This window comes from Camelus bactrianus, chromosome 8 (assembly GCF_048773025.1).
Source record: "Camelus bactrianus isolate YW-2024 breed Bactrian camel chromosome 8, ASM4877302v1, whole genome shotgun sequence".
Classification (NCBI taxonomy): Eukaryota; Metazoa; Chordata; class Mammalia; order Artiodactyla; family Camelidae; genus Camelus; species Camelus bactrianus.
Genome location: NC_133546.1, coordinates 25,324,092 through 25,350,442, shown reverse-complemented (window position 1 = coordinate 25,350,442; position 26,351 = coordinate 25,324,092). Strand labels below are relative to the sequence as shown.

General features: G+C 34.4%; 1 protein-coding gene across 15 annotated transcripts in view; it reads right to left on the bottom strand.

Moving 5' to 3' along the window:
* The window catches only part of AHI1 (Abelson helper integration site 1), a 176,163-nt gene that overhangs the window by 136,600 nt on the left and 13,212 nt on the right, over positions 1-26,351 (bottom strand). For all 15 annotated transcript variants that reach the window (XR_012508578.1, XR_012508579.1, XM_074368302.1 and 12 more), the window contains exons 4-12: positions 24,153-24,715; positions 23,296-23,474; positions 16,404-16,623; positions 15,192-15,384; positions 11,957-12,052; positions 7,596-7,781; positions 6,284-6,436; positions 2,648-2,780; positions 234-357 (exon numbers count right to left, since the gene is read on the bottom strand). Coding sequence is in view for 13 of the 15 variants with exons in the window: in XM_074368302.1 (XP_074224403.1) it covers positions 234-357; positions 2,648-2,780; positions 6,284-6,436; positions 7,596-7,781; positions 11,957-12,052; positions 15,192-15,384; positions 16,404-16,623; positions 23,296-23,474; positions 24,153-24,715 (1,847 nt within the window). In the remaining 2 variants the exon portion in view is untranslated. The remainder of the gene's footprint in view (positions 1-233; positions 358-2,647; positions 2,781-6,283; positions 6,437-7,595; positions 7,782-11,956; positions 12,053-15,191; positions 15,385-16,403; positions 16,624-23,295; positions 23,475-24,152; positions 24,716-26,351) is intronic.

The following is a 26,351-nucleotide window of genomic DNA, read 5'->3' as shown; positions in this document are numbered from 1 at the left end:
AGAAACATTATATATTACATAAATGAAATATATTTAACAGAAACGTCTTCAGGAAAAAAGTTTTCACTACTTCTAACTTAATCAGTGGGCCTGTATGATGCATATTTAAGACAGTCCCTTGATAAGCAAGACATAACTGAAGCATAAGAGTAATTACACCACTTTATGCTCCCTTTGCTTTCCTTGAGGACAAATGTCATACACAGTGATTATTTCTCAAGTACACTACTAACCTGGCAGTGCCATCAGACGATGCAGTAAGGATACAGCGATCATCTTTTGACCAGCAAAGATCATAAATGATATTGAGGTGGCCACACAATTCTCTCATGAAACGTCCAGAAGGAATTTCATACACTAATGAAAATATTAAAAAATTAGTATGTTTCCAGACAGAGGATTCTTAATCCAATAATATAAAGATTCATAATTTATAATTTGTACATAAGGTAAGCACTAAGAATATTACACCAAAGACATTTTCATCATAAAAAATTCAAAATCTACTTAAAAATAATTTTTCATTTGCTTTAGACACAAGAATTTACATACATAAAATTTTATATGTTTACAATTAATTATTCTCATCTCTTCATTACTATTCTCCCAATAATCTTTGATAATTAATTTATTAATTAAATAACTTTTAAATTGCAATTCACTTCAAAGATTCTGTAATTTGGGCTTCATGAATAAGGTATTATTTTATCTGAAAATCAATCAAATTTCAAACAAAATTTAATTATTTGAAACAAAAAAAATTTAAACTGCACTATTGCTAGAAAAAAATTCAAATCCTAAAAAACGATAGACATAGTAAGAGAATTAACAGAGACCTAATCTTATAAACAAGGCATTTGCGGTATCGCTATGTTATGTATACATAAAATCTTCTAAGATAATGACTTAACACAGAACAAGGTTTCTAAGTCTCTACTTCCACCTAGTGGTAAAACCAACTGTCCTTTAAGCAGTACAGAACTGGAACCGGAACAGTAAAATAAGGACCTTAGAAAATCTGCAACCCCTTATAAGCAATGAGAACACTGGCTAAAAGTATTAAAATTAACTTTTTCAGAAGGCTGGAAATTAAACAAAGGCTCACAACAATCTGAGGGACATTTATTCAAGAAAAACAATTGAATCTCGGTAAGAACACTGAGCTCTGGGGTGTTTTAATTTGACCCTGTTCCCATTCTAAAGAAAACCATATCTAAAGAATAAAGGTGTGAGGATGATTTCTCACCAATAAATAGAGATAGAAAAAAAAAAAACCCAAAAAACAAAAAAGAAATTCTGGAGTTGAAAAGTACAGTAAGTGAAATAAATAATTCAATAAAGAGGCTCATAGCAGACTTGGACAGGCAGAAGAATCAGTAAACTTGAAGATAGGTCAATTGAAATTACGCAGCCTGAGCAACAGAAAGAAGAAGAATGAAGAAAAATGAATAAAGCTGCAGAGACCTAAAAGAGGCCACAAAGTGTCCCAACACAGAAATGGGGGGAGTCTCAAGAAGTGAAGCAACAGAAAGGAGAAGAAAGAACAGTTCAAGAAATAAAGATGGAAAACTTTCCAAATTTGTGAAAAACATTAATCTGCACATCCTACAATCTAAACAAATTCCAAGTAGACACATCATAATCAAACAATCAAAAACCAAAGACTAAGATTATTCTTTTCCTTCTTGAGAATTAAGCAGTAATTACATCTAAATTCATATAGCTTTTTTTTTAAGCTGAGGGTAACACATATTTATCATAGAAATGTTAAAAACATATAAATCAGAATGAAAATAATTTTTTTACTGCCCAGTGCACAGTGAAAAGAAAGAACTATTAATATTCTGGAGTATGTTTCCTAAGCCTCTTTTTACCCCCAGTGCATAGGTTTTAGTGAATTTTTAAAACAGCGTAGTTGTAATCAAACTACACAAACTGTCTTAAAGCTAACAGTATTTCATGAGAAGGAGTATCTATTTAACAGATGCTAACCAAGCCAGTTATGAGTCCCTGATGGAAAAAAAGGAAATCAGCCAGGAATAAACTGTGCTAAGCCCAGAAAATTCAACACCAGTGCTTAGGGCAGATGCCCATGGAGAACTGGCTGCTTCCTGCTGAGGTGAGTTGGTTTTCATGATTAAATAAGAAGTAAAGGGAAAGCAGTTAAAGTCTCTAAGTCTAGAAGAGCATAATAATTCTCATTTTAAGGGTATGATTTTGGCCTCTCTGCTGACTTCTCTAACATAATGAGAATTTTTCATCTAGGATCTCCAGAATCCATTATAATCGTTCTAGTGCGTAACAAATTTGAGGACTTTCATAATCAAATTATTGCTGCTGTCAACCAACTTGTTAATCCTTCATGTTGCAAAATTTCTGTATTTAAAATGGAAAATGCTTTTAAAAAATCTTCCTGCGTGTTTTAAAAACAGATTTACCATCCTTCATGCTCATCCTCATTCCACTTCTGAACATACATTGTATAGAAGAGTATAAATTATAAAAGAATTGTTACTTTACATGGACAAATCTATTTTAATTTAGTAGTACTGGTAAATTACACAAATTAAGATATCAGTGAATTTTAAAATCCAAAAAATATCCTCCATATAGACAATCAGATTAAACAGGCAGAACTGTTACTCACAAATAATTGGATATCCATCCCGGCTGGCACAGGCTGCTGCTAATATTCTTCCATTGTGGGAGAAAGCGAGACAAAAACATCCTCGTTCTCCTGCATTTAGTGAGAAGAGGTGCTTGTTGGGGATACGGCAAGCCTGAAAAACATACATTTTACAAATAGAAATTAAGGAACATTAAAATTAATTAGTTTAATAAAAATTAGTTAATCTCAATTACTGTAGTGGTGTTTTGGTGATTTTTTTTTTTAAAAGACCCTTTACTGTGGTTCAGAGGAAGAGAAAAGCAAGTAAGCAGAATGATGGAAAACTGCAATAAATTACTTTACTTTTGCAACAGAGAATCAGTTTCAGTTCTTTTAAAATTAAGTGAATTTATACTCCATGTCTAACTAGTACTTAATTTACCTAAAATATGAATAGAAAATTTCAATATCTGATCCTCTAGAGTTGTCACTACCACATTATTTTTACATACCCACAGAAAAGAATTTATGTCATACCCTTATTTTTGCTGAACCACAAACTTGTTCTGAGGTATCAATTTCCATTTAGGGCCTTGCTGAAGTCCAGGATGTATGACTACTCATTCTCTTTCCCTTTCTCTCTTAAAATAACCCTCATTTCTGGCTGTGCTCCAAAATGTATTTTCAAAGCACTCACTCACCTCCTATTGGTTCCTCATTCACTAATTTTAAAAAATTTCTTCATAATTTTTATGTTTTCATTCCTTAGTACCAGATGAAACCAAAACTTTTTGTGTATTAATATTTACTGTAGAAAATACTACTTCTATTTATCTGAATTCTACCTCTTCAAAACTTCAGTGAGCTTTTCTTTCTGTGTTTCTTCCTTACTTTTCGAAAAGTTCAAATGAATATATATCGGGCCCTCACTACATGTCATGAATGTGGTACTTTATTATGAATATCTTTTCATATATTCATCACAGCAACCTGGTGAGTAACCATTATTACTAAATATAGTTAATAAAGATTATTGAAAGGCTTAAGCCCAGTTTAACGGGCCTAGTCAAAGACTATTAGCTCAAGGACCGGCTTTCTAGATAGGTACCAGGTTTTTCACATGTAGCATCAAGATTTAGCGGCATTATGAGAAGGCAGCACTATGAGAAGCTAATATAAAGCTGAAAAATTCAATAGACATTAGGTGCCAGTAATGTACCAGACACCATGCTACCCATTCTTTCCTTCTATTCTCCACTCAGATGAGTCAGAAAAGGGAGAGCGGGATAAAAAGAGGACAAAAGTTGAAGGAAAAGTCAGGTTTTATAGCCACTTGCTGCTGCTTCTCGAGGAAGAGATGTAGTTGAGGAAAACTCTGTGCCTCATCATTTAAGCCAAGATACCAAAGGCACCATTATTTTCTTGGGGTTCCCAGGGTTTGACACTGTACTCAGACTAGCACATGATGAAAGTTTAATAATAACAATACAGGTTCCTCAACATCTTCAACTCTTTTCCCTCCATTACTACCTTGTGAGTCACTAAATTTCTTTCTTTCTTTTGTATTCACCTCTTATTTCTCAATTTTTCTGACCACATCCCAAGGTTGGACCCTCTTCACCTCACACATCAATGACTGCAATTGCCACCTGCTAGGTTTCTCTCATTCTGATAGAACCTACCTCAAGATCTTCTACAAGCCATCCAGCATTTGTCCTAGAGTACAACTGCTATCATGCTTCCCTTCTATTTATTCTATTTATTCCCTTTATTTCTCAGTGCCACACAATCAAATATCAGGCTACCATCTAAGCCACTCCACGATGTGGGCATAATCTATCACACCATTTTATCTCTTTCACAAGCTTGGGTTTCCAGGCAGCCAAATTTTGAGGGCCTAAGGAACATAGCAGGTCCTTTCCCATTTACAACACTGCCCCAATATGAAACACTCTTCCCGGACCTCCTCACCCAGCCCTATCTTGGCCACCCTTAAAAGTCTACCTCAAGATCCACCAACCTGTTGAATGAATCCTTCCTCCACCACTCCAGTTCACCTTCTACGTATCTGCAATTCTCAAACTGTTTTAGTTTTAGAATGCTTCCCAATCTTAAAAAATTTTGAGGACCCCAAAAAGCTTTTGTTTTTGTGGCTAGATCTATTAGGTATTTATAATATTAGAGATAAAATGGATAATTTTAAAAAATATTTGTTATTAAAAAAAGAGCAACCCCATTAAATGTTAACAAATAATTTCTTTTTATGAAAAAATACATAAAATTGAATTACTCTATATTTTTGAAAATCTTTCTAATATATGGCTTAATAAAAGATAGATTTTTATTTTATTTACTGCTTCTGTTTTCATTTCTCTTTTGTGATATCATGTATCATTTAGCCTCTGGAAAACTCCAGTACATGCTGGAGAGAATGAAAGTCAAAAAGACAAACTCAATCATGAAATCATTAGAATCATTACTATCTTATTATGCAAACAGACTGACTTCACAGACCCCTGAAAGGGTCCCGGGACTTCCCCAGCAGTCCTCAATCACACTTTGAGAATTGCTGACTTAAACAATTCTTTTTACACTTACATTTCTTCAAGACTTCTTTGCAGCACACCTGACTGAACAATACTGTAACTGTTCCCTATGTCTCCAATTGATGTGAAAGGTCCCCAAGGGACCAGTCTAAACGTCATTTTCTCCATATTATTATGTTTGACGTACTTAAAAATGACTTTAAGATGTATCTGTAAAACTGCCCTCAAAAAGAAAATCAAATATGATGCAAAACTCAGACAGTGAAAAGGTCTAGGAAAATAGTCACTTATGTATATACTGAGTGTATAAAATGAACCACTAAACTCTTACGGAAACAAGTAAGCGATTTGCAAAACTGGATCAATAATGCTTCTTGCCACTGCAAAATACACTAACCAAGTAAGAAAACTTCACTAAAAGCTTAAATACTGCTGAACTTGTGGTAAAAGAATATGAATGTACCTATCTTTATCAAAGTGTGATTTAGGAAGAAGCCAGGGGCTGTACAAAATTTCACAAATTCATAAACGGTGAATTTACGGGCTGAATTCTGTCCCCCAAAATTCGTATGTTGAAGTCCTAACCCCAGTACCTCAGAATGTAATAGCATTTGGATATAAGGTCTTTAAAGAGCTGGCCAAGTTAAAATGAGCTTGTTAGGGTAGAGCCCTGATCTAATAAGACTAGTGTCCTTCTGAGAAAAGGAAGAGACACCAGGGATGCACATGCACAGAGAAAAGACCATGAAGAGGCAGCAAGAGGGCAGCCACCTGGAGCCAAGGAGAAAGGCCTCAGAGTAAACCAACCCTGCCAACCCTTAGTCCTGGGACTTCCAGCCTCCAGAACCGTGAGAAAATAAATTTCTGTTGTTTAAGTCCCCCAATCTGTTGCAGCCCTTAAAACAAATAAAATCCCAGGTTCCTAACAAACTTAAAATAGCACCTTTATGCACCTAATAGGTACTGTATTATTATTTGTCAAATGAATTAACAGAAAGACAAGACTGTGGTTAAAAACAAGGATAATCTGAGAGTTTTAAGCAGCAAGCTAGTTACCCTAGGAGCTGCTGGAGTTTTAAAAATAAAGAAGAAAATAACTAAATGAATCCAAAGCTAGTGAATACCTCACCTGCCCAGGCAGCCGCTTCCACTTCACCACTTCCTTTGAATCTTCTAATCCAGGTTCTGTGTCTACTGAACTTGACTCACCGTGTTGTTCACAATACACTGTTTTACCCTTTTCTTCCTGAAGAGCCGTCATAGAGCGGTAAGATGGCTTTATCTGAATATGTATAGAAAATGAGAAAATTTATACAGCATGTTAATCTTTTTCTCTTTTCTAGAATGCATGGTTATTAAAATATTGAAACAAACAATATAATGTGGAAATGTTTTAATAATGTAACCCAGAAAAAAATTCTTTTATTTATACATTATTCTAAATAAAATGAAAACTGCTTGAAATTATAGTCTTAAACCAAAAAGCCTTAAAAGTGGGAAGGAAAAAAACAAAACTCTAAACAGTTACATGAAATGGTTTTAATAACTCTGCCCCTTGGTTTCCACCTCTTTACCAATACCTACCAGATGTTATATTATGGCTCTGACATTGTGCTATGGTAGCTCTGGCTTTGTAATCACAAAACTGATAACATAAAGATCTGAAGTTTTTTAAATTCTCCACTTCTTAAAACTGATTTAACTCCATTCAAACCAATGCAAACCAACCCTGTGGTCACAGTTTATAATATCAACTACAGAATATGCACCTGACTTGAAATATCATACAGCAATAAGACAAAAGCAAAAGTTCATTTTAGGACAAATGCTTTGCTAAAATAGTCATAATCTTAATCTATGGAAAACAGAAGGAGAAATATTACTTCCTGATTATTTTAATAATACTGTAAAAAATGTGCCTCTAATTCATAGGTCTGCAAACTACAGTCTGGGCCAAACGTAGTCTGATGACGTTTTTGTAAATAAAGTTTTATTTGAGCACATCCAAATCCATTTGCTTAGTTATCGCCTACGTATGTCTCTGTAGCTACTTTTCCACTAGAATGGCACGGCTGAGTAGCTGCGACAGAGACCGCATGGCCTGCAAAGTCTAAAATAGCTACTGGCTGGTCCTCTATGGAAAATATTTTTCAACTCCTACTTTAAGTCATTATTTTATCTTTAAGTTTTAAAAACTAGTATTATTAAAAAAAAAACAACTGTTTTCCTAAAACTGAAATCTACATTTAGTATTTAAAATTCACCCAAGTATCTTTTAAGTATCAGCTATTACATGCTTATTACATAATCCCTGAAGGTATCTTTCTATTTTAGAAACCCATTAAAATAATTCTAGATACTTTATCTTTTTAGAAATGGAAACAGGTCACCTTTTAATCTCAACAAGAGAAGATATATTTTTGCATGTGCTATTAACTTACACATTCTGGAACTTTCAGTCCTCTTACAGTTACATAGAGCGTTGATGGATAACGATTTCTTGGAAATTTTGACCACCACTCAAAAACCTCGACGACGTTTGACTGGGATCGAGGCTTAGTAGGTGGGTAATACAGCTGCAAGCGAAGTTTTGAATTGATGTTTACATTTCCATTGGCTCCTAAAAGCTTAAATAAGAATTCAAATAAAACGTTACCTTCATTGAAAATAAATGCATCCAATAAAGCGAAAATAGATAGTCAAAAACTAATTTTAAAAAGATTAATATGGTATGCTGAAATTCCTTAGATTGGTAAAGCAAAGGAAAGAACACTGACACAGCTGGTTAAGCACAGTTTCAGATCATTTTCACAAGGTAACCCAAATGACTTCTAAAATGTGTTCCTGATAGCTGTCTTTTCCCTTATACAACTTCAGACCCTTGGTAAAGCAGTGACATGACTGTGGAAGGTGTTACTTTGTACAAAGGAGGTGATCAATACATGTTTGTTTGAAATGACAATGATAAAGATTAAGCTGACTATTATTTAAACAGAAACAAATTTTCCATTTTTTTAGCATCAATATTTTAATGGTAAAACTTTTGAGATTTTTTAATTTTTAAAAAGTCAAAATTATTTTAAAAGAGTAATTAAGATATTAAACTCATTTGAGCCCTTTATTATGTTTTTAAAATATTTTAGTCTATCTTTTTAAAAGGTCTATTCAATTAAAAAAATTGCTAAACAAGACAACTTACATTTAAGCTAAATAAATGGATATTCTTAAGAGAAAAAAAAATCTCATCAATTCAAAGTAGGTGCTCTTTCACTGGACTATGACTCTAAGTAGAAAATATCTTTGTTAACCTTCGTGTCTTTTACAAATAAGCAGAGACAGTTGGGAGCTTTTGCAGCACTTCACAACATGAAGGTGACAAACTAGAAGAGTAGGGACTGAGCACAGGGAACATGCTTAATAACTGTTACTGACTTATGCAACTTGGAAAGTAAAAAAGGGAAAAGTCAAGAAAGACGTCAAGGCAGAGCTGTCCAACAGAACTTTCTGTGATGACAGGCATGCTCTCTATCCGTGTCATCCAATACAGCATCCACTAGTCACGTGTGGCCATCGAGCACTTGACGTGTGGCTAGTGCAACTTTGGAAATTAATTTTTAATTATATTTAATTTTAACGAATTAATCTGAATTCAAATGGCCACATGTGACTAGTGGCTCCCAAAACAAACAGTGCAGCTCAAAAGTTGTAAACTTGGGAGACTGGGCAGGTGGTGGGGCTACCAACTTAAGAAGCAGATTAGAGGAGACGGAAGAGAGTTAGGGAGGATGTTCAGTTTGGGAGAGTCTGCGATATCTACAGGTCACCCCAAGCTGAAACGTCTTAATTCTGAAGCACACGCAAGAAAAGTGGGTCTAAGAGAAGCGGTTTAAAGGTGAAACTATGCGTAGTATTGATATTAAAGAGGTTAGTGGAAGACCTGGAAGGAGACTGAAGGAATGGAATAAGGAAAATCAGGAAAGGATGGTGTCGAGAAAAGCAAGGTAACAAGAGTTTTAAGGGAATGATATCACACACATAGGTGTGATAAAAGAAGAACTAGAAAATGTTCAATAATTTGGTACACAGAAGTCATAGTGATTTGTTTGGAGAAGCTTCAGCAGCTGAGGCCCCATCCAGATTGCAGTGTGTTCAGGAATGAGGTATCAGTAAAGAAAGAGATTTAGCAAAAATACAGCCCATCTTTTCCCTACCCTCTACAGGAGGAAAGGGAAAAAGTCAGGAGGTTGTAAGCTGAGGGGTGCCATTATGATATAGAGGGGTAAAGAACAGTTTCAAATTGAGCAATAAGATGTGTAGTCATTAAATATTAAGTATTCGAGACTCCCTTCCTAAACTGTAGTATTATCTGCCTGAATATTATAAAGGAGTAATATCATTTTTAAAAGATACTTATTCCCCAGATTCTAAATCATATTTTCCATAAGTTATTTTAATATTCACCAGGCAACTTAGCTTATACTAGTAAGGTGCTTAGCATGAGAAAACTAAGATCCGGCCAAGATCCTGCCATTGTGGTTATAAAACATATAATGTGGAACTTGAATAAATAAGGCTTAATTATTTTTTAGTTTAAAAGAATAGTCATATATATGTGCTAAAAGAACTGAAAGTGTCCTCCACTTGAGAATTAGGATAAAGTCTCATTTTTATCTGGACAAAGGTGCTTTGGGGTTCATTTGGACCACTATAATAACTTTACAATTATCTAGGACATTCCTGGAACCAATGGTATAGGTATTAAAACATCTGTATTTTAATTTGATTCATGCCACTTCCTCAAAGATGGATTTTTCCTAGTCATTGTTTCCATACATTTATTAATTCCCTCAATAGGTACTCATGGAGCACTTTCTCTGTGCCATTAATATGCTAGAAGTTGATGATATTATGGAACAGTAAGTTTAAAGAGTGATATATTAAACACAAGGAGGTCTGGTAAAATAAGGACTAAAATATGTTCAACAAATTGTCCGAAAAGAATCACCGATGACTTGAAATGCTTACAGTCTAATGAAAGAGATATATAAGAGTCATAACACAGGAAGCACATAGAATAACGTACCCTTTATTCCTGATTGCCGTTTATGCCAATGGCATAAAATGGGTAAATAAATAAAAATACATTTGACACTTAAGGTAAAAATGCTGTGAGATACACTGTTTCCCAAGCGCAGTTTATAGTAAACATTGCAGTTCTGCACTAACTATAGCGTAAAAGGAATAAGTGCACTTTCTAATAAGACCACAAGGTGGCAACATTTACTATGTGAAAGTGACCTTTTTTTGTTTTTGTTTTTCTAAAAAAATTTAGTATGAGAGGGGGTCTAGATAAAGGTATAAAGGTTACAGAAGAAAGATTTTCAAAGGTACAATGGACCAAGTGATTCCTAAGGCCACTCTAGAATTAATTACTTCCTCACCACAGCCAAGCTGGCTGCCATCCAGCAATCAGACTGTGCTTGTTCTAAAGTCTCTCTTTAACCCTCAACGTGGACTGAGTGCCCAAACTGGGTTTTCACAGCATCTGCTCTATAACGCATAATCATGTACGTAATATGTTTATATAGAAACTGAACTGGAGGGAAAGAACAATGCCTAATCTATCTATGAATGTCCTGTAGTTAGTAGAGTGCCTTGCATTTCATAGCCACTTAGTAAATATTTGTTGAATGGATGGATGCACAAACAGAAAAAGTCTTATACTATAAAACAGGTTAATTATTCAACTTTTTATAACTCAAATTTATGTTTGAAATCAGAAATGAGAAGGATACCAGAAATAAAAGAATTATAAAATTAAAACTTCCCTTTTTAAACATCAGTCTATCTACGTCTTTCATCTCTGCTTAGACATCCTAGACAAAGACACCATTGTTTTACACCTAGACTACTGCAAGAATTTTCTACCTTGATTTCCAGTACATACATCTGTGCCTTTCTCAATCCATTCTCCACCCAGCAAAGTAATCTTTCTAAAAATTAAATCATTTTATCCTTTTGTTTAAAATCCTGTAATGGCTTCCCACTACTCTTCAAAGTCTATAATGGTTCCCTGTTGCTATAATGGCTCAAAGACCATGCATAATCAAGACCTTGTCTACCTCAGCAAGCTCTTCAGGCACCACCTTCCCTCTCAGCTTCTGTCCTCCAATCTCAGTGGCCTTCTTTTGCTCATCTAGGAATTTCTTGCTCTTTTTAACATCAGGCTCTTTGCACAGACTGTACCTTCTATCTAGAACTCTCTCTTCCCTGCTACTGCCATCTGTCTAATGCTCAGGTTCAATGTCTCTTCTATAGGAAACCTTTTCCTGACCCTGCAGGATGTTTTCATCATCCACCCCATGCCTCTTGACAGTATGTACAAAATTTGTACTAAGTGATAAATTGTATAATCAATTGTTTTATGTTTATTTTTCTTGCTAGAATATGAAGTCCTTGAGGTCAAGGAGTTTATCTTCTTTATTCACCAATGGGAACAGTGGCTGGTACATAGAAAGAGTTTAATAATTAATATTTGTTGAGCTGAATAATGATGGCAGGGCTGTGCCTTTTTCAATGCTGGAGCCTCAGAGCCAAAAAGTGTACCTGGAAACACTAGGCACTCAGTAAATCGTTAAGAATCTGAATGAGCAACACCTGAGCTTGAATTCATAACCCTTCACCACCACAATATTACCTTGTTAACATAACCCCTTATACGAAACCAAACTGACTTGGGAAAAAGTGGCCAATCAGATTTCAAGTTTATTTTAAAACTGCTTAAAACGGTTAAGAAACATACCTTGAGAAATGCCCAGGCAATTTTCCGGAAGCCGCATTCTTGGTTTCGAATTTCAGAGTTATTCTTAATTTCATCCATGCTTAGGAAATCAAGAATCTGTAAATAAGCATAAAAAATTACTTCACAGAATACTAAGCTACCTAGAATTTAATATTTTCTAATAATATATTACCAAAATTAAAAAATCCTCTGTTAGAGGAAAAACATTTTTATCTCATTTCACTCACTTTTAAGTTAACTCACCTAGTTAGTGAGGTTCATTTTCTGACCACTTCATTTTTTATTAATAAACCCTTACGATTTATTTAAAATCCATGACAAAGTATTAATTACCTCAAATATAGTCTAGGCACAAATACACCAGGCATAGAATTCTTAAGCTTTACTCATTTTTTTTATGTATGAGAGCAGATTTCAAAGGATAGTTTGAAAAATTCATGGCCTCATCTATGGGCCCTTCCTTGGATCACCTTCCTGAAGTTGGGTATCTTCTCTTTGGATATATGTTGTCATTAGGCTTCTCAGGAGAATTTCTTCTATATCTCCATCTTGTCTGTATGTTATGGACTTGCAATCACAACCTGCCACAGGACTACCTGTATTCTAGGTACTTGTCACAGACTATCACTTTGAGCTCACTGGTGTTTATATCAAAAGCTCAGCGGAGATAACAAATCTTTACAGAAGACTGCTTAAAAACTAACACAGACTCCATCTATTCCTCTTCTTTATATACTTAAATTTGCCTTCAGATATAATGCATTCACAGTGAAAAAACACCGATTATATAAGAAAAGTATGCAAGAGTAAGAACGACTTGTAATCAAGACCACAGGTCTACACATATCTAAACCTTTTTCTGTGTCTTCCTAAATATACATATGTTACTACAAATCCAATGCTATTTTGCAAGCTATTTTCATATGATATGTAGTGGATAGCTCTTCAAGTCAATATACACATGCAACCCATAAAATGTATACCATCATGTTAATGGCTACCTAGTATTCTTCTATATTACAAATACCATAAATTTAAAAAAAAACCATAATTTAGTTAACCAAACCTCTTACTAAAGAGACTTGTTTCCTTAAAACTTCTGTTATTATAAACAGTGCTTAAATAAATATCCGTACACACACCTTTGTGTACTTGTCATTTAGGAGAAATATCTAAAAGTAGAATAATAGCTTTAAGGACTGCTGATAGATAATATCAAGTTGTCCTCAACAAACCCTTAAACAGTTGAAATCAGAAATTAGTTTTGTAGACAATAATATTTTAATGTCAAAACTTAAAAAGTAATTGAAAGTGTTTATAATCCCACAATCTTTCCTAAATCTCATGTTACTAAAATGAATATAATAGAACATTATGATTAAAAAAATGACAAATTTCTATGACAAAGAAACAGTACCTTGATATATAAATTACATCACTTTTTTAAAAAGCACAGCTTTTACAAATCATGTAACACCATCACAGATGTAAATGGTAGAATATTCATATCATAAACACACACAGATTATCTGAGTTAAGGATCATAAAAACAAGTAACTCTACAAAACCAGTTATTGGCTCTGATCATGTCTCGCTTTTCCCATGCTAAAATTCTCATCTTTTTTAAACTGGAGGAGAGGCTTTCTTTACTTTTCCTTGCTTATGGAGAGATACCATGAAGTACAAAAAAGAAATGTAGTACTTTAAGTTCAAATTATCTTTAAACACTAATTCTGCACTTAAAATAAGAGTAACTTTGGGGTAATCACTTTATGCTCTGAACCTTTATTTCCTTTACAGTAAAAAATTAGAATAAGTCAGCTAAAATTCAAATTATATTTAAAAAAACTCATAAAACTCAATAGCAAAAAAAGAAATCTGATTAAAAAGTGGTCAGAAGATCTGAGTAGACATTTTTTTAAAGAAGACATGCAGATGGCCAACAGGTACATGAAAAAGATAAAAAGATACTCTATACCATCAATCATGAGAAAGATGCAAATTAAAACCACAATGCGCTATCAACTCACACCTGTTAGAATGACTAGCATTAAAAGACTAAATAACAAGTGTTGGTGAGGATGTAGAGAAAAGGGAACCCTTGTGCAGTGTTGTTGAGGATGTAAATTGGTGCAGCCATTGTGGAAGACATACGGAGGTTCCTTAAAAAATAAAAAATAGGCCTACCATATGATCCAACAATTTCACTTCTGAGTATTCATAAAAAAAAACATAAACACTAATTTAAAAAGTAGTTATTTGCAGCAACTGTTCATTGCAGCATTATTTACAACAGCCAAGATATGGAAACAAACCATGTGTCCACTGATGAATAAAGAAGTTGTGGTGTATATACACAATGAAATATTATTAAGTCATAAAAAAGAATGAAATCTTGCCATTTGCGACAACATGCATGGATCCCAAGGGCATTATGCTAAGTAAAATAAGTCAGAGAAAGACAAACACCACGTGATCTCTCTTATATGTGTAATCTAAGCTAGCTAACCAAGATCATAGATACAAGAACAGCTCGGTGGTTGCTAGAGGTGAGGATTGGGAGTTGAAAGAAATAGGTGAACTCATTTTGTTTTTGTTTTTTATTTTAAACAAATTTAGTTTTTTAAAAAAGTCAGTTCAAAGGCTATCCATTTTATAAAGCTTTCCCTGACTGCTATGACCCTCTACTAACCCTTCACATTTAAGAAGTTCTACTTCATTGTGGTTATATGACACATTGTATTAGTCAAGTAATTTGTGTATTTTCATCTTTATTTCTTCTAGTAGTATAAAAACTCTTAGGAAGTCTGATATAAATGAGTTTATATTTTGTGAAAAGGGTTAAGAATGGAAGATTGTTTAGACAGATTAGATTCATCACTTCACTTAATAGTCATGGCATTGTTGTAAGGATTAAACAATAAAGAGTAAATCAAATGGCTAACTACTTGCACTAGTAAATGCTCAGCAAATACACTATTACTTGTATCTCTATAGCACAGTACAAGTACATTATTCCTAGGGATCAAACTGTGAGAGTTTCCTATCTTTCTGAGGGAACAATCAAGAGACGAAGAGAAGAAAATTTGAGAGGCTAATAAACGCCTCCATCTTTGACTAAGCAAAAAAAAAAAAGTACTTTGCTATATTATTGATCTACTAAAATTACAGCTTATATTTGTGCTATTAAAATATTAACTAAAATTTAGTTTAAATTGCTCTATTCAATTCATACCTCAAAGAACAGGATGACTTTAGGGCTCTCATCAAAATCTCGAAGCAAATAGGGAAAGTTTTCATTAAATATAATTTGTTCTTCCCACTCCGGAAGTCTTGATTTTAACTGTTTAAAATCATACGGCTGGGTCATAATAGGAAGAATATAATCCATGCCTTCTTTTTCATAGTAAGATGAAACAGGCCGTTCACTGTTCAAAAAAGATACTTACATTAACACAATTCTTCATAAGTTCGAGAAAGAAAGGAAAAAATAACAAGAGTGTTCAAGGTGAGGCAACCAGGAAATGAAATATAAGGCAACCAGCCATGAAATATAAGGAAAATTTATTTTATCTAGAAAATTATAAATTGTTTGAGACTTAAAAGTGGTAGTAACTTGCTTTCATCTTGCATTTATAAACTAACAGTCAGTGTCACAGAATTATTTTACTATTTAAATATAAAGTGAGAAGTATGATTATACTTTTGGCATGCAGAGCTGGAAGAAAGTAACATGTTCAGAATCTTAAATGAGTTTGTGATTAATTTAGTACAGTAGATTTAAATAACAAAACGAGCACAACAGGACTGTAAGTACTTTGAGGTGTGCCATATTTTCTTTGTATGCTCCAAGATGAGTAAGTGAATAAAGTTTTTTACAATTTTTGTATTTCCTATCCTTGCCATTTTTTCTAGGCAAATAATTATTTTGAATTCTAGTAGAGTCATTTATTTTATTATACTTTTTATTTGGGTTTCAAGCACGTATTAGCTATAGAATTAATATTATGAAAAAAATTAAATTCAAGATATTTGCCTTACCTGAGGCACAGATAACATATTAATTTCAAAAGAAAAATATGAGGTTAGAAAACTAAGCATTTACAGTGAAACATAAGATGATTCACAATGCAATTTAAATGTCATAAGTTAGCCATTAAGCTTGGGAGAAATTCTTTCAACTCCACTCCACTTAAAATGAATTACTGAATTAATAAATGTTCCCCATTTCTTCTGTAAAACATACTGATGAATATCAATGGCTGATAAACACCTAGAAATGTAAACTATACTCTAATTAGAATCTGTAGCTCTATTCCCACTGACTGTCATATTCTCTAATTAGAATCTATAGCTCTATTCCCACTGACTGTCAATGGCAGAAAAGAGGACTTCTACTGTACACATTTTCAATTGCAAGGGTTAACTGTCCAATCAAAAAAATTACCTATCATCTTTCTTGACATATTGACCAGTATTCTCATCAACCACATGAATTTTCACCATCGGGTGAGATATCATAAAATCTGACTTAAGTCGATCAGTTCGGTGAATGTAAACTCCCAGGACAAGGTCATCATCAAGCAAACATTTGGGATAAACTGGACTATCTCGGCTTGTTATTTCATGAACACCATCGCCATCAGTGTCTTCATTATCATCTGAAACTACAGGCATGGAAGAAAATCAAAGTTATACCTAACTGTTCCCATAACAATAAACACTGAATTTGCATATAATCTAATCTTTTCGATCCATGATTATTTGTCTTTGTTAACAAAGGCACTTCAAGGAAAAGGAAAGAAAAAGCCGGACAAGAGCAGACTACATTCTTAGAGTAAATACTGCGTTTACTAATGCATTAAAATAGGGCAAGGAATGTTTCTTTTTTTCCCTAACAAGGACCGACAACACAAAGAGAAAAAAATAAGAGGCAAAGACAAAAAAAAAAAAAATAAGAGGCAAATATCTAGGTATTTTCTAAGAGGAACATGTATCACTCAAATCATTTATAACTGTAATTTCTACTTCTGAGTAGGATGCAGTAGAACATAGCAGGTCAATGCTTCTGGTAACAACAACTTGAAAAGCCAAATAAAAGACAAAAACCTTATTTTTAAAGGCATCAGAAAAGTACAGAAATAATGTATAGTAGTAGATGGAATAAAATTCCAGAGAGGGAGAATCAATCAGAGGTGATGGACTGGCAGCTGTTTCAGTGTGTGGGGACATTTGTTATGAGCAGAGGACCCAGGCAGAAGGTCACTACTTAGAGAAGGAGTACCCAGCAAAATTTTTAGTGGTTTCATGGGGTTAGAGTGATAAAACTGGAGGTTTGAGGAGTCTCAAACACAGGGATAATTTTCCTCACAAAACTGAATACCGGGACTACGTGAGAGGCTGAAGAGGTAGTGAAATCTCCCAGTCTTATGGTACTAGGAAACAATGACCCACCAGCGGGAGGGGCCTGAAACAAAACAGGCAAAGAGGAAGCCCTGGAGGACATGGTCATTTTCTACCTACAGCCACTTTTCACCTGGGGTCACTTACCAATTCTGGGCGCATCTAGAGGTTGAGAATCCAGGCGTGGCCCCTGGCAGAAGGCCCCTACTGGGGGACAGAGAAACCAGCAGAGATTTTGGCGTTCACGCGGGGCTGGAGTGACAAAATTGGAGACTTGAGGGGCCTCAAACACACGGCCAGTCTCCCCCTCAAGACATTTGCCAAAATTTGAAGCTGCATGGGGCAGAAGGCTAAAGGACTAAGCTGAAAACCTCTGAAGACAGATACCTGCCATGCTCTCACTTTGAAACACCTGGAAGGCCACAGCCTAGGAACATGGCAAATCAGAGATAGAACTTAACAAAACTACAACCCAGATCTGACTTAGCTCAGATTAGTTGAAATCAGTTGCCCACTCTGTCTGTCTAAGAGAGGAAAGAGGAAATCCTCTCTAGTGGAAGATAAAATCATCTGGAGTCTCTGGGATTCTACACACAATGGCCAGCATATGATAAAAAGTTACTAGACATAAAAGAGGCAAGACTATATGACTAATAAACAAGGAAAAAACCAGAAAACAGAAGCAGACCCACAGATGATCCAAATTGGAGTTAGCACACAAGGACTTAAGTTATGACTAATATGCTCAAGAAAATAAAGGGAAAGATGGACAAAATAATTTTTAAAAATGTAGAGTTTCTACAGAGAATTGGAATTCTTAAAAAATAAGCATTCTGGAACTGAAAAATGTAATGTCTGAAATTAAAAATTCAATGGATGTGTCTAAAAGCATATTGGACACAAAGGAAGACATGATTAGTGAAACAGAAGAAAAATCAATATAAATATCCAAACCAAAGCCTAATGGGGAAAAAAGCAGAAATATACGGGGAAAAAAACCCATAAGAAACATGTGTACAAACTTGAGAGTTTGTGAAATTATAATCTAGAAAAACAAGAGAGAATGGTGAAGAGCCATATTCAAAGGAATAATGACTAAGAATTTTCCACAACTGATAAATGGTATCAACCAGTAAACTCTAAGCAGGGTGAATTTCAATAAAGCTTTATGTAGGCATAGCATGATAAAATACTGACACCAAAGACAAAAGGAAAACCTAAAGAGCAGCCAGAGGGAAAAAAAGACAACAGTTCCTTCAATGGGACAGAAACAAGAATGCAGTCGGGAACAAAAATGATGGAAGCCAGAAGACAATTGTATGATTTCCTGTAAACTGAAATTATATACTAGTAAATACATTTCATAAATGAAGGTAAAGGCATTTTAACACAACAAAGTCTGAGTGAATCAGCAGGCTTGCACTGAGAGAGAGGATAAACAGTGCTTCAAGCAGATGAAAAATGGAAATAAAGGAAAAAGTAAATTTGGGGATGAAAATAAATTAATATCAACTTTACAAAATGGTAACTAATACCTGTGAAGTTTAAAATATATGTACAACTAAAATACATGAGAAGAACTAGAAAGGAGAGGGACAGATGCAGAGAAAGCAACTGACAAAATTCAAATGGAGTCAAACTACTCTAATGTTTAGCAGTGTTGGGCAAGTGTATTTTGTGAGGGAGTTAATTTGTATTAATATAATTTGTATTATAAGTCAAGAATGAACTTAATGTTCTCTAGAGTAACAGCTTAAAAATAATAGAAGGATGTATAATTAATAAGTAAATAGAGGGAGCAAACTTTAAAAAAATAACCTGAATAATTCAAAAGATAAGGAGAATACAGAATATAAAATACTTAGATCATACAGAAGACTAACAGTGAGATGATAAATATAAGGACACAGAAAGATCACAAACAAGAGGATATCCGGGGTGTGAACAACAGCACTTCACATTTACTGGGGGCTTGTCCCCAGGGAGTTCACAGCCTGGGGACTGAGACCCCACATGTGCTGGGGTCAGGGGAGAAAAGAGGTGAAGGCAAAAAGGAAAGCAATGCAGAGACACCGTGGCCCAGACAAAGGGATGCAAAGCAGACACAGGCAGGGAGTCCAGTGGATGGGGAGGGACGGAATGGAGTACTAACAAGCCCTGCCTAGACCTGGAGACCACGGGCCAAACACAGGTTTGAAGGCTGCCCCTCCCTGACCAGGTTGGCACCACCTAAGGGTACACCGTGGACATGGTGGAGAAATTAGGATGGGAAACAACATACTATGCAAACTCAAACCATAAGTAGACTTTAAGGGAAAATGGATTATCAGAGATAAAGAAGGACACTGCGTAATGACTGCTATAGACTGAACGCTGTGTCCCCCCAACAATTCATAGGCTGAAATTCTAACCTCCGATGTGACTGTATTAAGGGGCTGGGCCTTTGGGAGGTGATTAGGTCATGAGGGTAGTTTTCATGAATGGGATTAGTGCCCTTATCAAAGAGACCCCAGAGAGCTCTCTTGCCCTTTCCACCATATAAGGACAGTGAGAAGACACCAGTCTGCAACCAGGAAGTGGGCCCGCACCAGACACTGAATCTGCAGGCACTTTGATCTTAGACTTCCCAGCCTCCAAAACCATGAGAAATAAATGTTTATAGTTTAAGCCATCAAGTCTACAATATTTTGTTATAGCAGCTTGAATGGACTAAGACAATGATAAAAACGTCAATCTGACAGAAAGATATAACAACCCTAAACATGAATATATTCAATACAATAGCTTCAAAAAGATGAAATATCCCTCCATTCTTTTTGAGATCATCAACAACTCTGGGTATTTCAAGAAAGGAAAAGTACAAACCAATCTCTCTCATGACACAGATACAAAAATCCTTAACAAAGTACCAGTAAATCAAATCCAGTAATAGATTAAAAAAGAGAGAGTTAATACATCACAACAAAGTGGGTCTCCCCAACCACTGCCAAGAACACAAAGATGGCTTAATCAAATAATAAGCCACATTAATAGAAAAAAAGGGTGAAATTTAATATGATGATGTTGATAGATGCAGAAAAAGTACCTGATAAAATTCAGTATCTCTTCATGATTAAAAAAATGATTGGCCAATTACGAATAGAGGGTAGCTCATTAATCTGATAAAGGGTATTTACAAAAAGCTTATAGCAAATATCACACTCAATGATGAAATAATAAAGTTTTCATCCAAGGCTGGCAGCTAGAGGAGACGACTTGTTATTGCCACTTCTATTTAACACTGTAATGGAAGTCCTAGCCGGTGTATGAAGAATAAGGAATAAGAGATAAGAACTGAAAAAGAAGCAATAAAGCTATCATTATTAACAGATGATATGACTGTGTATGCAGAAAATTCAAAATATGGGTAAACACTAAGAAGTAAATGGATTTAGCAAGAACACTGGATACAACATTAAAAATTTTTAAATTACATTTCTACATAAATATCAGTAACAGAAAACAAAAATTTAAAAAGCAATGCTATGTACAATAGCACTGAGAAACATCACTTTGCAATACATACAAACATCAAATCATTATGTTGTACACCTGAAACTTATTTAATATTGTATGTCAATTATATATCCATTAAACAAAAAAAATCATACTTAGAAATTAATCTAAAGAGAGACTGCTGAAATTTACAAATAAACAGAGATGCATAACAATTTTATGGATGGCAAGAATACTTTGTAAAGATTTGAAATCTATTTAGAGAGTTGCTAAATTGTGTATCTCTTCAGATTCACCCAATCTGAATCAAAATCAGAGGGGAGGAATGAAGAATAGAGAAGCTGCTTCTAAAATTCATATGGAAGTGCAAAGGGTAAAGGACAGCCCAGGCAATGTTGAAGAAAAACACTGGAGTACTTTCAATACCAAATAGCAAGAGCTATTATAAAGCTAAAGTAATTAAGACATGGTGGTGGTGGTGGTGCAAACTATCTAAGAACAGAGACTAGCGAAACTGACCCATTTACAGAGTCATGTTATTTGTGATAAAAGTGACACTGAAATGCAGATGAAAATCTGGTCTCTTTAGTAAGTGGTATTAGGTCAATTGTATATTTATACGAGGAAAAAATGGGGCTGGACCACTACCTATCCCCATACACAAAACTCAATTCCAAATAAACTGCAGATCTAAATGTGAAAAGTGGAACAAAAAACCTTTAGAAAAATAATATATAGAGAAGTATCTTCAGAATTTGGGAAAGATTTCTTAAACAAATTACAGAAAGCACTTACCATCAAAGGGAGAAACATGGATAATATGGGGTTATGTAAAATTTAAAAATTCTGTTTTTCAAAAGATACCAATAGGGGAAAAATAATAAAACCCAGAGTGGAAAGGTATTTGCAATATATATGTATTCATATCTGGGAAAAGTCTGCTATTTAGTTATATAAAATATTCTCACAAATTAATAAGAAAAAAGTGGACAATTTCATTTCTTAAAAAATACACAGAAGATATGAACAAATTTACTGTGAAGGAATCCAAGTAGTCAATAAACATGAACAAGATGTTCAACTTCACTAGTTACACAGAAATCAAATCAAAGTCAAAATGAAATCATCACTACACACTCCTAAGAATGATTAAAATTTTAAAGCACTGACAATATAAATATTGGTGAAGATGTAGGGCAATGGAAGCTCTCAAATATTGGTGGTATCAATTGGTAACCCAAGTGTGGAAAGTGGGAAGTCTCTATTAAAATATACATACTCTATGACTTAGCAACTCTACTAAGAATATGCCCAACAAAAATGTATACACATGCTCACCAAAAAATGTGACTAGAGTGTTCACTATAGCTTTATTTATAATCGCTTAAAACTAGAAAACACCTCAAAAGTCCATCAATAGAATAGGTAATTAATTGTGGTTTATTCACACAATGGATATCTACACGGTACAAAAACAGGACTGATAATGAATAAGCTCAACTGCATGCAACAACAGTATAAATCTCACAAAAATAATTTTGAGCAAAAAAAGGCAGACACAAAGAGCACAGTATTTATGATTCTATTTATAATAAAGCAGAAAAATAGGGGGAAATTAACTATGTATTAGATGTCATGAGAGTAGTGGTCCTTCTACTGGGTGCTAATGATGTTCTGGTTCTTGATTTAGATGATGACTTTATAGGCATATTCAGTTTGTGAAAATTCATTAAGTAGCATATTTGTAATACGTATACTTTTCTTTTTAAAAATTTAATTACAGGAACCACAGAACACCATCAATTAAATCATCCAATGAATAAGTACCATATACTCTAAAATTGCTTATTTTAGTTTCAATTTTTGGCAATTAAATAGAAATTGAAAAGAAAAAAAGATGTAAGAAGTAAGAAAAAGGCAAGAATAAGTAAAGAAAAATAAGAAAAAAGAAATGAGTAAAGAGGAAGGGAGAATGCAAGAGGTAAAACGAAAAGTGGGCAGGAAGGAGAGATGCTGAATTAGGAGGCACTGGGAAGATACCATGTTCGACAGAGATGCAGCTTTAACATCTGAAATTTTTATGGGCTGTTGACCATTTACAGATTTCAATGCTATAAGTCATAATTATTTACGGGCAATGACATAAAGAAGAAAAATCTCCTATGCCACAATAGCAGCTATAAAGTTAATGTCATTCTAGAGTTGAATCAAGTCACTAATTAGAGACGACAAGTAAGACTGATATTACAGAGGCCCATAGTTACAAACAAATGAATGCTATAATCTAAACGAATCCAAGCATAAGTACCAAATATACTACATTGGATTTTTTTCAATTATACCCTTTGGGACTAGATTTTCTTTAGTTTTAAGGACTGAAGTCCTAGAATCAAGTGTTTCCTACCAAGATACGCATTTTTCATTTAATTTGAATAACAAACCTGCTTTAGCCTTCTTTTTCTTTTTTTTCGGTTTGGATTTTGTGTCATCTTGCATGTTGTCATCCACATTTTGTTCCACTGAGCTTATTTCATCATCTTGATGAGAATCTGAAGTAACTGCTCCAACTGGAGATTCCTTTTGTTCAGCTTCGATTGGGTCATTAGAGACGACCAATGTACTGCAAATATAATCCAAGTACAAGCCATCAGAAAGGTACCATTATTATTACTACTTATGGTGCAGCAAAGTGAATAGTGAATTGAGGCAAGGATAATCCTAAAATAGGTATTATTTCCTATTGGGAGATACATGTATTTCTCATGCACTAAAATGGTAAGCTAATAGTAATCTTTGGATGGTTGGATTGCTTTTATTTTCTTCTCTGTGTCTGTAAGTCTACAATGAGTAAATATTATTTGTAAAATATGGAAAAATGCTATTTTCATATACTCAAACAGGCGCTTGTAACTCAATAAAGGGGGTAATAATTGGGTAATTATTTAAGAAGCAGACGTAAGTGAAGAGTTAAAGGTGGTGATTATGGAGCAAGACTGCCAAGGTTCGGCTGTGCTTCTTACTGGTTCTGTGACTGAAAACCCTTCAGTTTCCTCATCCACAGAACTGGATGATAATACTACTATTCTTCACAGGGTTGTTACAAGGAATATAGCACATATTCCTTGTAAAGCATTTAGCACACAGGAAGGTGCTACATACAGGTGAGCTGTTAGTACTGTCCTGGCCACGTGTCCAATTGGAAGACATTTTCTTTGTGAAACTACAGGTATCATTCAAAAGCTGAAAATAAGAGTGTTTTTTTTAAAGAGGACATTTTATATTTATCGGTGTCACATACCTTGTTTCAGATTTAGACAGAATTGGAACTTTCTTTTTTTTCTTTTTTCTTTTTTCACTGCTCAATTTGTCATCGTGCAGTGAAGTATCTGAGGGAAAGTAAGTCAACTGCTCTTTGAGTTTCTTTCTGATTTTCTTCTTAATCTCCTTCGCCATTTCTTCAGCCACTTGGAGCTGGTATACCTGCATCAGCTCATCTTCCTCATCTAAACTGTTATTTTCTCTTTCTTCCTTGGCCCTCTCACTTTTCTGAGGGGTGGCACCCGGCTGTGACTTGGTCGGTGCTTTCTGAGGTGTGGAATCCCCCTTCTTCTCAAGAGTTTCCAGTTCCACTTCTTGTGCAGTCACCTGGAGCGCTGTCTTTACAGCCTTTTTAGTTGCCTTTTCTTGCGTGTCTTCCTCTACACTAACATCATCATCTGGGTTTTCAGCGGCTGACTGTAGATGCCTCGGTTTGTTTTTAGGGACTCGCATGGTCTTATCTGGATTATAGATGTCAGCAGCACTTATATAATCACTTTTAGTTTCTTTAATTTTCTGAAGATTGCTTCTAACAGCGTCAAGCTAGGAAAAAAACAACACAATAACAAAGTTTCAGCTAAGCACAGTTTAGTTACATGAAGATAAAATAACAATGAGTGTTCAACCATGTGTAATACTGTGAGGATTATTTCATTTTTTTGCTTGAGCACAGTGATACCATTCTAGGGCAACGGTGGGCACTTTCCTAGTTTATTTTCCCAGCATTAGATTAGTAATCTTGTGAGTTAACTTCAGCTCAAATGAGTTAGTTAATTAACATGGGGAAAAGCACTTACTGACTTTTCAGAAGTGAATTATTGCTCGAATCTCAAATGTTACTTTCCTCTTTGGCAGAATGATCCATACTCTAATCTAGTTAAGGGATATTTGAGAAATTGCTAAAAGAGCCATGGTAATAGTACTTCATGTTCCCCAATAGAAAACACATACACGTCATTTATCTTGCTTTATAGTTACATTCTAAAACCAAAGGTCTATAGCTCTCAGATTACCTGCAATTAGTTCAAACGTATCACTGCAAATACTGCTAAGTATCAAGTATTATCAAGTTACATCAAATGACAAACTAAGCACACACCTGTACGTCTTTCCCCAATCAACATTATTCAAAATGAGAGATATTTTAACAGAAAATAAGGTTAAAAATCAAAAAGGAATGTTACTAGTAATAAAATTAATATTTTGAGAAATTCCCCAAGGATAAAAAATAGGCAGGGTTAGATCTATTAAGAAACTACCAGAAAAAACCATAGCCCACAGGAAAAGACTTCTCCAGAGAAAAGGGTGGTTCTGAAAAAGCCATAAGCACAGAGTCAAATAATACAAGAAGGAAGGATAAGCCTGAGGACAACCAACTGAGAAGCTGGGAAGGACAGCTCTGTCCTCCACCTCTGTCTGTGTTACCTGGTGACCTTCACCCAGAGGATAAAGCAGTTGTGTACAGAGAAGTATTGCAGCATCTATTCAGGTAGGCACACCCTCACCAACAGCAGAAGCAAACTATGCTGAAAACAACCAACAGGCAGAAGAGGAATTCTCATATGGAAAAATGACTAACAACTAAAAGCTGACAAACACTGAAAGGAAGTATCACAATGAAGGAAAAGCCATCAAATCCAATAAAACAGAAAAATTAACAGTGAAGAAAAATAAATAACATAAAATAATTTAAAATAAGTGAAATTAATATAATGAAGAAATTAAAAAGCATATGAGATTAAAAAAGAAATAGAATTGTAATTTTGAGTGGCAGAAATAAAAGCTTAAGAGACATGCTGAAAAACAGAATGGGCAAAACCAAAGTGCTTACAAGATGAAAGCTAGTTATCAATGAAGAATTCTCCCAGAAATGGATGAGCTTACTGATGAAGACTGAAGTTCAATTTTTTAAAATCTGCATGTTTAAAAGTAGTTAGAAAATATCTAATATATGTAAAAAGATGGGAAAATGCTAAAACAATTAGCATTTATATATCCAACATTCTACCATCTCCAAGACTCTTTTGCTCACCTAAATATATTTCCAAATTCTATCTATTCAAGGACAAATTATGAAGTCATATCCTCAAAAAAACTCTCTTAATCAAATATAATAAAAATATTTTCTCTCAAAGAAGTTTCTTTTCATATGTTCTGTTTCTCATAGATGTAATATATG